Source organism: Sebastes fasciatus, chromosome 17 (genome assembly GCF_043250625.1).
Source record: "Sebastes fasciatus isolate fSebFas1 chromosome 17, fSebFas1.pri, whole genome shotgun sequence".
NCBI lineage: Eukaryota > Metazoa > Chordata > Actinopteri > Perciformes > Sebastidae > Sebastes > Sebastes fasciatus.
This window is the reverse complement of record NC_133811.1, coordinates 5,479,613-5,493,801: the sequence shown is the minus strand read 5'-3', so window position 1 is coordinate 5,493,801 and position 14,189 is coordinate 5,479,613. Positions and strand designations below refer to the sequence as shown.

Below are 14,189 nucleotides of genomic sequence, written 5' to 3'. Positions count from 1 at the left end.
TTAATTTGCAGTGCTCGCGCTCACCCACACAGCGAGCCCAACGGACCCAGTATGGCTACGCGCACGTCTTGTCGTTTAATCCGAAACGAGTCACAGTTTGACGAAATTGAGACAGCAGTGCCCCCCCTGCCCGCCTGGACTTCATATCTCACTGAGCACAATGAGGATAATACACTGCGATCCACATCACAGGATCATTGACCTTTCCACAGTGCATTGTAACTAACCACTTTAGACTGTGGCCATTTATTATATGGAGCAGAGAGGCAGTGAGTGTTGTTTTGTGTCGGGGAGGGAAAGAGGAACCTGTGTGTTGTAACCCCACAGGAAAACATCTCCGTGCCTCCGGCCACTCCAGTGTTTTTTCTGCCGCGGGATCAATTCAGCCTCGCTTTGTTGCATCTGAACAGCAGCTTACATTATCACTGGAGTCACGCTGATACGCTGTTACATCTATTGTTACATCAGGACAAAATGGCTCTGACATTAAAGCTCATTCTATTCCTGGACTAATATTATGTATTATTCTTTGTGGATTTTAAGAAAACAAAAGATGTGCAAGACTTTTTCATTCTCTGCCACTTGGATGAATAAGATATGAACAATACAAGGAGCTCTAAGCTCAAAACAAAAAAAATGTAATGCTGATAAATACCTTGTACAGTCTGTAAAGCTAAACAGCTGGCTAAAGGCCTTTCTACATGAGGGAAATGCAACTTTTTTTTTCTCCTCTTGTCCAACATGAACCGTCAAACGTGAAACATGAGCTCCCCCTGCTGATTGAAAGGTGGAGAGGGTGCTGCCTTCAGGTGCTCAAGAGAATCAAACAGCCAGGAAATATCCTAAAGAATTTATGGTGATAGCCAAGATAATAGTTATAATAATAATAATTTTACATATATAGCACTTTTCAATCTTATGCACAAAGTGCTTTACAGATTAAAAGATTTAGAGAATAAAAAATTCAAAATCAGAAACCCGTTTAAGCACATACTGTATATCGAGCAGCACTGAGCCACTTAAACAGAAATAGTTCATACAGGTAAGTAAGATGTGTACAAGAGCGATAAGCTCATATAAAGCCGGTTAAATTTAAGTATAGGAAACAGTGACGGCTGGTGGAAATCTTTCTAGGTAGGGCTGTGCCACATCCAATCAATTTCAGCAAACATCCCAGAATGATTTAGCAGCAGCAGGCAGCTATTGGTTGATGTCACTAAATGTTACAGCGTTTAAATGTTAAATACTGCTCCAAAAAAAATCTTTTCACAGCAGGGTTTGGTGATGGCACCCAAATATCAAGTTTTAAATAAAAAAAACAATAAAATGAAAATTAAACATATATATTATATATATATATAATATATACTGTATGTATATAATTATATATTATATAAACATAAATAAATATAAGAAATAGAAATAAGGGAGTATGTATAATGTCAATTATGTACATAATGCTACAATATAAACACAATATATGTAAAGAAATATAAGTAATTACTCAAATTTAAAATAAGAAAATGAGAATATATGAAATATGTACAAATATTTGCATTAAGACATGGTATAAATAAGAAATGAATAATAATCTTTCTTGAATGCACAGTATAAATGCAGTATCAAGGACAGTATTGCACAGTAAAATTATTACACAAATAATTATATTATGTATAGCTTACTTGTGAATACTCACATTGAATTTACTTGTGAGAAGATACAGCAGCGCATTTACTTTCTTCGCAGACTCCGATGTTTTGGAGCCAGTAGCCAGATTATTTTTCTATTTTTCAGTTCAGTGATTCAGAGTGTCCTGTTGTACTGCAGCACAGCCTGGCTCAGTAGTATATCTGCAAAACTTAAAACTAACTTTCAAGCAGCTCACAACAAGAGCATGCCCAGACTGGCCAACAGCATCTCTTCTGATCCTTTACATGTTTTAAAAGGGGAATATCAACTTCTGCCCTCCAAGAGGCGATTCAGAGTTCCTACATTTAACCTCATCAGGCTAAAGAACGCTTTTGTTCATCAGTCCATCTTGTTGCTAAATAATAATAAATGTGCTGCTAAAGACATGTAAATCCAGAGGACAGACGGTCATTTGTTAATGGGTTATGTATGAATAATTGTGATGTGTTTTGTTTTTTGTCTGATGGGTCTTACTTGTCTGTTTGTTTATGGTAACAGTATGTCTACTGTATGTGTACTTTTTCTCAAATTGAGCTGCCTATGGATGCAAAATGAATTTCAGTGCAAACTGACAATAAAGTTGTATCGTATCATATCATATCGTAAGTGTCTAGATAGAATAGATCTAGAACCTGGTTATATATATGTTGCTATAGGCCTATATATTTCTATTATAATTCTGTAGAAACTTTACTTATTTCATAATTTTGAATAATTCCGTGTTCTTAAAACGATTGATACTGACACTCACTGTGTGATGGAGGGTCTAATGAAGGAGCACAACCACCCAGACTCTATGAATTGTACCTTTTTATTATTTTTTTCTTGACGCTTTTGGTAATATTGTCTCATGCCAATAAATAATTCTGAATTGAATTGAAGATGGCACAGTAATGAACTACTCCCAGAAGGTGGCAGCAATACAACATAGCGGATGGTGGCTGCCGTAAAACCCTAAAGAAGAAGATGCACAATGTGGTCGTGTATAGAAGGTAACCCGCAAATTGCGAAATCTGGCAAAAACTCTCGCGATACTTGCTGCCCGACGACCTATCATAACCATAACTATTCGAGGCAAACGTCTATAACTTAAACCATTCGAGGTCAATGCCTAAACTTAACTATTCAAGGTCAGTGCCTAACCTTAACTATTTGAGATCAACGCTTAACTTTAATAATCTCGCGAGATTTTCTCAACTCGTGGGTTACCTTCTGGACATGACCACACAGCGTTGTAGCAATGTGATGAATGATGTACTGCAGCTCTGAGTCGTGGTCCAGACACGTGTAGAGGGGAGGTGGGATTGTAGGTAACGATACTAGCAAAGGCGTTGCTATTTGGATCGAAAGTTTGTCTCTGAACAAAAAGGTCTTGTGAGCTGTTTTCATCGTCTACGTTTCGTTCTGAAGCGCAGCTCTGCCTGGAGAATATTGAGGTGAGTGTAAATGTGATGCTGTTAACAGCGAGGCTGCTGGCGCGCTACCAAACACACACAGTGTGACTTCCGGTAAAGAATTTATAAAAAATAAAATGACAAGGGTAATATAATGACTGATTAACGTTACATTTCATCTGTAAATTAGTCTCGTAACCCAAAATGGAGTATATAATGCTGCTATATGTGGTCAATTCGATCTATTTCACAGTTTTGTTGCCATGATTCGTATATGAAAATTAATAAATAGCTACCTCGCTTTTATTTTGAATATTTGTAAGCTGGCTAGCTTGATGCAGTTAGCTGACGTTACCCTTTGTATTTACCGTAGACTATTACAGATAATAACTTAATCAGCCTTGATTCTATGTTCGGCAAAAGTTGAATTTGTCTGCTTTCCCACGCAGGCACTAAGAGGTTGGTTTTGTGTGTCTGATAGTAATTCTCGTACATAGTTAGCTTAAAGCTAATCGCGCTGGCGGTATTACTTTAGTCTCGTTGACTTTGTGGACGGTGGTAACCCGGGCGGGCGGTGCTCTCGTGTAGTCCTCTCTATCAATAAGGTAATCGGGAAGTTCCCACCCGCTCGTGCCACACTGTGTGTGTAACCGAGCGTTTCAAATGTGCCATGCTTTATTATAGTGAAAGTGTTGTGTTGTCAGATGGATGAATAACTGAGCTTTCACATTTACATCTAGTGACCTTTAGAGTTTAGTAACATGACTGAACCTGTCGTTTTAGGCGCAAAATGTTGGTTCACCTCGGTAATAGCCGCTGAGGACCACGTTGTAAACACGGAAATGGAGGTTTAGCAATAATTGTTTTGATTAGATTAAAAGCAAAATTGTCTTTTAACAGAAATGTTCGCTAGTCTTATTGTGAACTATAGCCCAGTCTAAATATTTCCCCTAAACATGTCTAAATCTACATCAGTTAAGAGCCAGACAGGCTGCAGAAAATCTATTACGAATATAATGTTTAACTCAAAAGTGTATATATACACACACACACACACTAACTTTAGTATACCCATACTAAGGGTGTTATTATATATTATTATAGATATTGACGATAACCGTGATATTTATTAATGAAATATTTTATATCATGTTGATAATACACACATGATAATATTGTGTAAATAATGCAGCGCCTCTTAAATCATTTTATATATACAGTTATGGTTACAGACTCTCTCCACCTCCATACACTCGTATTTTGAGTGCAACTCATTTGCCAAAAAAAAGAGACAAATTGCACAATAAACTAAGTTAAAGATGACTGATGTTTTTTTCAAAATTTCTATAGGCTTATGTCGCGATAATATCGTTATTGTGAATTCTTTTGTCCACGATAATCGTGTAGTGAATATCTGATATCAGGACAGCCCTAACCCATACTGTAAAATGTAATCCAGTACAACAGCCCTACAAAAATAATGCACTTGTAAATAATTAAATGTTGTGTGACTAAAATTGATAACTCAATATTCACATATAAAAAACATTTCTTAAAAAATTACTCTGATTAATCGATTATCAAGATAGTTGCTGATTAATTTAATAGTTGAGAACTAATAGATTAATCGCTGTAGCTCTAGTCTGGACGTTTTATAGTTGAAATGTTTTTTTTTTTTTTTCTGTGAAGCCAAAAACAATTTTCCCAAAGCACAATATAATGTTTATGAGGGCTTTTATCCTGTCAGTGAATACTTTTGCATTGTCTACTGTTTGATTTTAATCTGTCGTCTATCTCCAGATACCAGAGCAGAATGATGAAGTACATCCTGGTAACTGGAGGAGTCATCTCTGGCATCGGCAAAGGCATCATTGCGAGCAGCGTGGGCACAATCCTGAAGTCATGCGGCCTGCACGTAACTGCCATCAAGATCGACCCTTACATCAACATAGACGCAGGCACATTCTCCCCCTATGAGCATGGTAAGTCAGAGGAAATGATCATACTACACATTAAGTACTAAACGGACGCATGTTATGTGTGTTTTACGATTGTGTCGCGCCCCTCTCTGTCCAGGGGAGGTGTTCGTGCTGGATGACGGGGGTGAGGTGGACTTGGATCTGGGGAACTATGAACGCTTCCTGGACATCCGGCTGACCAGAGACAACAACCTGACCACCGGCAAGATCTACCAGTCGGTCATCAACAAAGAGAGGAGGGGAGACTACCTGGGCAAGACGGTGCAGGGTAAGCAACCGCTGTTTTAGTTTGGTATCGAGGGTGCCGTGCTGAAGAGAAACGGTTAACCAAGAATTAATTTTTCTCTGTTTCCCAGTGGTGCCACACATCACAGACGCCATCCAGGAATGGGTTGTGAAACAGGCCAAAGTACCAGTTGAGGAAGACAATGTAGAACCTCAAGTTTGTGTAATAGAGGTAAGCTGAGCGGTTCATAATTTGCATTTCTGAGGCAAAGGCTGCCATGGTTTTCACCGCTGGTGTTTGTGACTGTTTGCAGTTGGGAGGCACCGTTGGAGACATCGAGAGTATGCCTTTCATCGAGGCCTTCAGGCAGTTCCAGTTCAAAGTGAAGAGAGAGAACTTCTGCAACATTCACGTCAGTCTGATACCACAGGTAGGAGAGCAGCACCTTCAGGCCTGACTGGTTTTTATCTGAGGGGGTGTCGGCCGCTCTTGCAGGACAACCGGCTGTAAACACACACAGTTATTCAGTGTCTCATCCCGTGGATGTACAAATCAACTGAAAATAATTTACATGTTGGGGAAAAAAATTAAATTGTCAAACAAGATTTTCACATGTGAAATTTAATATTTATGTGATTAGAATAGAATCCAGGTAGGGATGTCATGATACCAGAAATTTAGTAGTCGATACCAATTCGATACCACGGTTACAAACAAAAGTAAAACAATAAATCCCATGTACTACAACATCCACTCCTTTACTACCTTTGAATAGGTGTCAGTAGTGAGTTTACCGCGTCCCAAATATATCTTCTATCGTCTCAGGACGACGGGGCGCCGTTAGTCTCGAGCCCCAACAGTACCTACGGTACCTGCAGTACTGTAAAAACACAAGGTCCGTCACGTTTTCAGAATTTGAGCATGAACTTGGTACCGAAGTATCGGTTCTCGTGACATCCATAACTCTGGGCGTGTATTAAGTGTCTCAGAAATGCACCTAGGAATTAAACATGGGTAAACATTATTAAAATGCAGAAAATAACAGCTTTTTTTATGTGTGGATGAAGGTAACTTAGTTGTTATGTAAGAATACAATGCCAAAATTGATACATAGCCCAACGTCATAATGATATTTACATAGTAAGTGAACATCGACAACAACAAAAAAAAGTAAATGCAAATTAAGATGGGAGCTCAGGCAGTTTGACTCTGCATGAAATGATCCTATCGGCTCTATACAATGACGGTGTTTTACAGTGCCTGTAATAGTTCCTCATCTTGCCTGTGTCCAGCAGTATTGCACATGCAGCAGTTGAAACCCCTCTGTTGGCTGTAGTGCACTGCTACATGCAGACATTTGAGAAACACAGGCCCAGAAATTAAACCATATCTTGAATATATATTTTGGTGTAAAGTTCTAGTTTTTGTTGAGAACAGTAAGCCAGGACCGTCTGATAATTCCTGTGACCAGTGAGGCTGACATGTGATCGGTGCAAACGTGCGTAAACGAACACACGTGTCTGCTTTCAAGTTTGACAGGGTCACGTGTGAGGACTGAAGCGGAAGCGTAGAGAGAATTCACTCATAGTTTGGTAAACATATTCGTGTTTGCAGCATAGCGAGAATGTGGTCATGCTACAGGAGTGGTTTGTCAAGTTTCTTGCTGAAGATTTAACGCTGTTTTTTCACATTTGTGAGCTCCTACTGCTTGTTCACCTTTCAAGGATACCTCTGCAGAAAAGAGATTGTAGATTTCAATAGACTACTGTAACTGTAGGTGCTAGAAGATATAATACATAATCTATTGCTTTGTGTGCTTCATATGTGGTGTTAGGGGTGGGCGATATATCGAATATAGTCGATGTATCGCAGCTTGTCCCACGCGCGGTATAATAATCATTCATTTCAGGAGTTTGTTATATGAGTAGCCTACTAACTTTGAGTTGACCAAATCCAATTTGAATTTATCGTGACAATTACTGAAAGGTGATTAAAATAGCTTGCTGGGAAGAAGATAACTTAAGCTAATAAGGTTTGTTTGCAACAACAATCCCATACCCCCCCTAACTGTGACATTAAACCCCCCCCACTGATGGCAGCAGAATCTTAGTGAAAAAAAGAGTTTTAGTTTCTTGTATTTTGAAATGTTTAGTGTCATGTTAGATGTTGCATATGCACATACCTGAGGCGTTCTATACAGTCAGTTTAATATATGTAATGTGTCCATTGTTCTGTCCAGCCCAGCGCAACAGGAGAGCAAAAGACCAAACCAACACAGAACAGCGTCCGAGAGCTGAGAGGACTGGGTCTGTCACCTGATCTGGTGAGTCATCTGCACTACATCCTTCTATAAAAATGCTCCATTTCACTGTGTGCATGCCTGTATTTCCTGTAGGACTTCCCCCCACTCAGTCCATTAGTCAACTAATTGGTCGTTTTGATTTTAATTGACAAAGATTTCTTTAGTCGATTAGTCATATTTTATGCTTTTTTTATGCTGGATGACTTACTTCCAAGAAACTTCTGAGCACATCTCTGGTAAACACCAGATTTAAAGTGCTGCTTTTTGTGGGATTTTTGCGGAGAAACTGAGCTTTACAGATCTGACGATTAAATCAGCTAATTGACACATTGCACATGTATGCAATGGCATAAATGACATAAATGACACTAATGTGAGCCATTCCTGTGTCACAACACCACCAGCAGCCTCTAAATTTGACAGATCCATGTGCCTAAGCTTTGAACCAGCCATCAGCAAGTCACAATAGCAGTTAAGATGCACTAGATCAGGTGCATTCATCCATTATTCAGTGTTATCCAGTATTAAAGCCTCTATGTATTTCATTTTGAATGTGATAACGGTATCTGTTGAAATGATCCTCCTGACCTAATAGAGTTTCAAAAAGTAAGAAACTGCTGAATTCTTACCCTGAAAACACAAAATGCTGCCCTCGAATACAAAGTTCAGCTCAGTCCTCAGAGTGAGTTCACTATACAAAAGTTCTGATACTTGTTATATTACTACACATACAGATCACAAAACTAATGCAACATGTGTAAACCTACTGTATTCATGTTCTGTTGTGTGTGCGACAGAGATAGTGCTGCCACAGCGCTTCATACGGCACGCATCATTATGTCGCACTGGGTCTCTGTTATCAAGGCTTCCCAGGATGTTTTATCTATCTCCTGTTTGTTTCCTGTGTGAAATCCCTGTTATGTTTTGTTGAAAAGACCCGTTTTGCCCCTCAGCAATCATTAAAGCTTCATCTCGTCTTTTCCGTCAGATCATGTGCCGCTGTTCCACCACTCTGGAGAACTCTGTCAAAGACAAGATCTCCATGTTCTGCCACGTAGAACCTGAACAGGTACGTCACTGTCCGACACCGAAAGCACATTTGTCATCTTTGTGTGGAAGAGCCCCGTCTCTCTCTCTCTCTCTCTCTCTCTCTCTCTCTCTCTCTCCCTCTCTCTCTCTAAACTCATCGACCCCGTCTCGTCCCAGGTCATCTGTGTACACGACGTGTCGTCTATCTACAAAGTGCCGATACTGCTGGAGCAGCAGGGCGTGGTGGGCTACCTGAGCAGGAGACTGAACATGCCCATAGAGACTCGCCCCAGGAAGATGCTGACTCAATGGAAGGAGATGTCTGACAGGTGAGTCCTCAGTAGAGGTCAAACATTAGATAAATCAATTAAATAGGGCTGAAAACAGCTGTTTTTCTTCTGCCCTGCGTAGGGCTGGACTCGAGTATTTGACTATTCGGTTATTAGTTCGATGGGTAGGTAATTGATTTTAGTTTGGTATTTTCGGATATTTGTTGTTGTTGTTCGTTTAACCCCGTGGGATTACAAACATGCATAAAACACATCCAAACCTTTTGGAAAATGCTTCTTATTCAATACAAAATACAAAACAACAATGCTGTAGAATAACAGAATCCTTCGTCCTCGTTGCTTATGTCGGAGCAAAACGCATGCGAGGCTTGGGCCGAAAGGACCAAGAGGTCCCGCAAGACACTGAGCACGGAGAACACTTGGACTCATCATGACACATTTTTGTTTGAAAAAGCATGTGGGTGGGGGGATTGTGCCGCTTTAATTAGGAGCCGTGCTGTCCACTAAGAGGTTAAAGAGCTCCTCCGGTCATGGCCGTCCCGCTTAACCCCCCCGCCGAAGCTTCGAATATTAAACGTTGATTACTACCAAAAGCTCCGGAGCCCAAAACATAGTGTTGGGGACAGCCCTGGCCCTGTGTGACTTGATGGTTTTACTCCAGCAAAGGTATTGTTTTTCACACGGATTCCTAATGTCCACACTCGTCTCCACAGGTCAGACAGACTGCTAGAGCACTGTTCTATAGCGCTGGTCGGGAAGTACACCAAGTTTTCCGACTCCTATGCTTCCGTCATCAAGGCTCTGGAGCACTCCGCCCTGGCCATCAGCCATAAATTGGAGGTTAAGGTATGAACACGCTGTTGTTAGCCCACGTTGCTCACTACCACATTTTTACTAATGTCTTCATTTTGTTCATTATGAGCTACATCGAAGCAGTATGCGACTGTAGTATCAGGACCTCCCCTCACATATGGAGCCTTTTCTGTGAGCTATAACTTGAACCTTGTTTTTTAGCCTACCTTTGTTTACATTTTGGCGAATTAGCTATTAGAAGTTCCTGTTTGCAATGTACCCAGGGATGTACACACAACTATTACTGTATTCATTTGATACTGAAGAAAACTTAAAGGTCCCATATCGTGCTCATTTTCAGGTCCATACTTGTTTTTTGGGTTTCTACTTGAACATGTTCACATGCTGTAATGTTAAAAAAAAACTTTATTTCTCTCATACTGTCTGTCTGAATATACCTGTATTCACCCTCTGTCTGAAACGCTCTGTTTTAGTGCATTTCAACGGAATTGCAAAAGAATTGCGTTGCTAGGCAACAGTTTGGGCCCATGTCTACTTCCTGTCAGCTGATGTTATTCACATACACTGCAACAGGAAAGTAACTGGGACATATTTAGAATGTTTACGTTTAAAACCGTGTAATGGTCTAAATATTGAATATTTGTGACATCACAAATGGACAGAAATCCCAACAGCTTGTTTCAAACTCACAGTTTCTGAATACGGGCTGTGTGTGTTTCTCCGTATATTGAGCGTTTTGATAGTTTAACTGTATTTATAAAGCACTTAAACCCGTTTTATAACATAAAAGACATGAAAATCTCACTTTTTACAATGTGGGACCTTTAAAAATATTATGATTCTCAGGCAAGTTCTGAAGTTATAAGGAACATCTTGTTTCTATGATTTCTAATAGGATTTATGGAAAAATATGTATATCATGTCTGTTCGTGCAGTCACTTTATTACATTAGTCTGTCCCTCGTTACTTGATGTTCTCCATCTGGAGGAATGGAACTGATGTATTTCTCTAACTCTTTAGACCTTTTCTGTGTCTCCTCTCCTCAGTATATCGACTCGGCGTCTTTGGAGCCGAGCACTCTGCAGGATGAACCGGTGAAATACCACGAGGCCTGGCAGAAACTCTGCAGTGCTGAGTGAGTGCTGACACGCCATCTTTTTTTGTTGTAAGTAACACAACCTGGACATTAGATTAGTAATTTAATCAACTGTTTTTGTTTTTTTCTCTCTCTGTCCTCAGTGGCATCCTGGTTCCAGGAGGTTTCGGTGTCAGAGGAACTGAAGGAAAGATTCATGCCATCAACTGGGCCAGGAAACAGAAGAAACCCTTTCTAGGTACAGGATGGCAGCATCTTAACCAACCTAATGCTGTGATATACATTTAGAACTATTTCAGATTTGATATTGAAATGAGTAGCAGCATCAATAACAGTGAACACACCACTTGACTGTTTCTGCAGGCGTGTGTCTCGGAATGCAGTTGGCTGTGTGTGAGTTTGCCAGGAACGAGCTGGGCTGGACAGGTAATATAAATGATCCCGTGTAGTTGAACTGAACCTGTGCAGTGTGTTTGTATTCTTGTGTTATTAAGAATAGCTGAGAGCCAACGAGGCTAAAAAGAGAGAGAGTTATTGTACGATTCAAACGTGCTCTGAAGTTGCAAAGCCAGTTTCATAATATTTCTGTTACTAATTCAGGTGAAACGTTGAGCACAACTACTGAATTCAATTCTGTTCAAGTAGTGGATCAGAGCATTTATTTACTGTTTAATCTGACTTTGTTGAATCACAGCTGCTGAATTCTTTAAATTTGACTGTTGCCTTATTATAATCCTAAACTGAAAAGAAACTGATTGTAGTAGTTCAATGGGATAGTCGTTTGACAAAACCGTCTTAACTCTAGGTCGACTTGGTATCTTTTTCTGGAGCTTACTCATAAAATTCTTGATATAGAGTTAAAATAATTGTCAAACTGAAAAGAAATGAGCTTGCCCTGAATCAGTCAATTTAAACAATCTGAGGACACCTTTTTTCTGTTAGAAGAATAATACTTACACGATATATAAATGACAATAATAAGAAGCATTTTCAAACTGCTATATTAGAATGTGTTCAGGCTAAAGTCCCCTACAGTATATGTCCCACACAAAAGTTGTGAAAGAAATATGTCCGAGGTGATTGAAACTCAGTTATATGTAAGACCACTGTTAACTTTTCCTGCTTGAGCCGGAGTCAATAACGTTACTCGCTCTGGAGTTAACCCCTGCCGTCACTCCACTCAGCCGCCGGTAAACAAGACACAGGGAACCTCTGTTGGTCTTGAGGAGCTGTCACTTGATATTCTCAGAGCTAAACTCTGTCTTCTGCTCCACTAGCTCACTTGTTCGCTCACACACATTCGCTCGCCACCGCTCTCTCTCTCTCTTAGCTCACCACTCACTCACCTCGCCACCGTAGTTTTCCTACACGCTTGGCACATGGGAGAGGTTTCAGTCTGCAACCACCACCAGCTAGATGTTGCTTAAAATCCTACACACTGTTCCTTTTAAAATAACTGATTTCATGTCTTTGTCTGTTACGCACACAGATGCCAACTCAACTGAATTTGACCCCGAATCAACGCATCCTGTGGTAAGTTTGTTTTCAATTCAGACATGATCTAGTCTTAATGAGACGAAAAAATGAACATTGACTTTGAGATTGTCCTGTTGAACGTCTGCAGGTGATCGACATGCCAGAACACAACTCCGGTCAGATGGGCGGAACAATGAGGCTAGGGAAGAGACGGACCATTTTCAAGACAGAAAACAGTGTATTGCGTAAGAACAAACTTTAAAGTTAACGTTTAGCCCAGTGTGTTGGTGTGTTGTTGTGTCTGCTCTGTGTTTATATCTATTCTGTTTTCCAGGTAAACTGTATGGAGATGCTAAATATGTGGATGAAAGGCACAGACATCGCTTTGAGGTATGTTGACGTCTCAGAACATCTTCGCCACTGGATTGTGGACTGGGTGTCTTTTTTTTCTTTTTTTTTTAACTGTGTTGTCCTTGTGCAGGTCAATCCTGAACTCAAGAGTCACTTTGAAGAGAAAGGCTTCTGCTTCGTAGGTCAAGACGTTGAAGGGGAAAGGATGGAGGTCATAGAGCTGGATGGTATGGGGAAAAGGAGACAGCTTGTGGATTAATAGTGTTTCTAAAAGGTCAACAATTCCACTCCAACCTTCTGCGTACTTTTATTTGTTTTCAGATCATCCGTATTTCGTCGGCGTGCAGTATCACCCCGAGTTCACCTCTCGCCCCATTAAACCGTCACCCCCGTATCTCGGTTTACTACTGGCTGCAGCCGGGAAGCTGCAGAGCTACTTACAGAAGGGCTGTCGTCTGTCTCCGCGGTAACCACGCAGCATCAGATTACACATTTCTACCCATAAATAAGCTACAATATGTTCCATCAGACCAGATTAATGACTGTTACGTTCTGTCTTTGACACACAGGGACACATACAGCGATCGCAGCGGCAGCAGCACCCCAGACTCTGAGATATCAGAGTTGAAATTACCTTCCATCTCTAATGAATGACTTATGAGGTACACAATAAAAGAAATGGTTGTGTTTTCAGAAAATGTCATTTGCAAATTGAGTCATTACCACAAAATACAATTCTAACTTGACCTAGAGATGAGCGAATGACACCAAAGTTTGTTTCACTCCTCTGACCTGCACTGTTTCAATACATTGTGTCAGAGTTTGTGTCAGATGAATACCACGTGACTGATGACGTCCCAAGCTTTAAACGTCACTGGTGCTTCTAGTTCAGGCATTTTTATATCCCTGCGACAACGTAGTCGGGGTATATAGCGCTCCGTGTGACGTCAACCTCACACAATTTGCAAAAAAAATAAACTCAATGGATTTTGTGTCCACATTACGTTCTGAATGAGAGAGAAAAAGTCCTGAGTTATTGTATGTAGAGAAAGATTTGGAAATCCATCCTACCAAAAACGCCTTATTAGCCATATTTCTGTGTCAGTACAATCCTACATTGTTGTGCATGCTAGATTTGACCATGATGTATTTTTTTCCGTAAAGCAAAAAAAGAAAAGTGAGAATTTATTATGATCACATCATTGGTCTGGCCCTATTCTACCCAACCTGATGGTTTCTTATTCTACCCAGATTTTTTATTTCAGTTCAGATACATTCTTTTACCTTGACTGACCGTACAGTGCAGTGGTTGAGGCAGGAAGCACATGCTGGCTTGCTTGGAATGTGTTGTACTACAGAATACTCTAAAGTATTTGATTTTCAAATACGTATTATAAAAACTACCCATCTGTCATCGTAACTCTTTCAAATAGGAAATAATTGTCACTAGGCTGGACGGTGGACATTTAGTTTCCCCTTCAGATTATTCATAAACATGTTTTGTATGTCAAAGAGGATTCCTTTAGGGCTGTGATACAAGTGAA

General features: G+C 40.2%; 1 protein-coding gene across 2 annotated transcripts; it reads left to right on the top strand.

The window, feature by feature from the left end:
* The first annotated feature begins 2,746 nt into the window (after positions 1–2,746).
* On the top strand, positions 2,747–13,343 carry ctps1a (CTP synthase 1a). 2 transcript variants are annotated; one of them, XM_074614146.1, is made up of 18 exons: positions 2,747–3,125; positions 4,884–5,065; positions 5,160–5,330; positions 5,419–5,519; positions 5,602–5,718; positions 7,528–7,611; positions 8,579–8,659; positions 8,797–8,948; positions 9,623–9,755; positions 10,769–10,857; positions 10,962–11,056; positions 11,182–11,244; positions 12,308–12,351; positions 12,443–12,539; positions 12,629–12,684; positions 12,776–12,872; positions 12,967–13,111; positions 13,215–13,343. In XM_074614146.1, exons 2-18 carry the CDS (start codon positions 4,897–4,899, stop codon positions 13,297–13,299), a joined length of 1,779 nt encoding a protein of 592 aa, XP_074470247.1. In that variant the 5' UTR covers positions 2,747–3,125; positions 4,884–4,896; the 3' UTR covers positions 13,300–13,343. The 2 variants fall into 2 exon arrangements, with proteins under 2 accessions (XP_074470247.1, XP_074470248.1); XM_074614147.1 differs by lacking the exon at positions 2,747–3,125 and adding an exon at positions 3,176–3,542.
* The last annotated feature ends 846 nt before the right edge of the window (positions 13,344–14,189 follow it).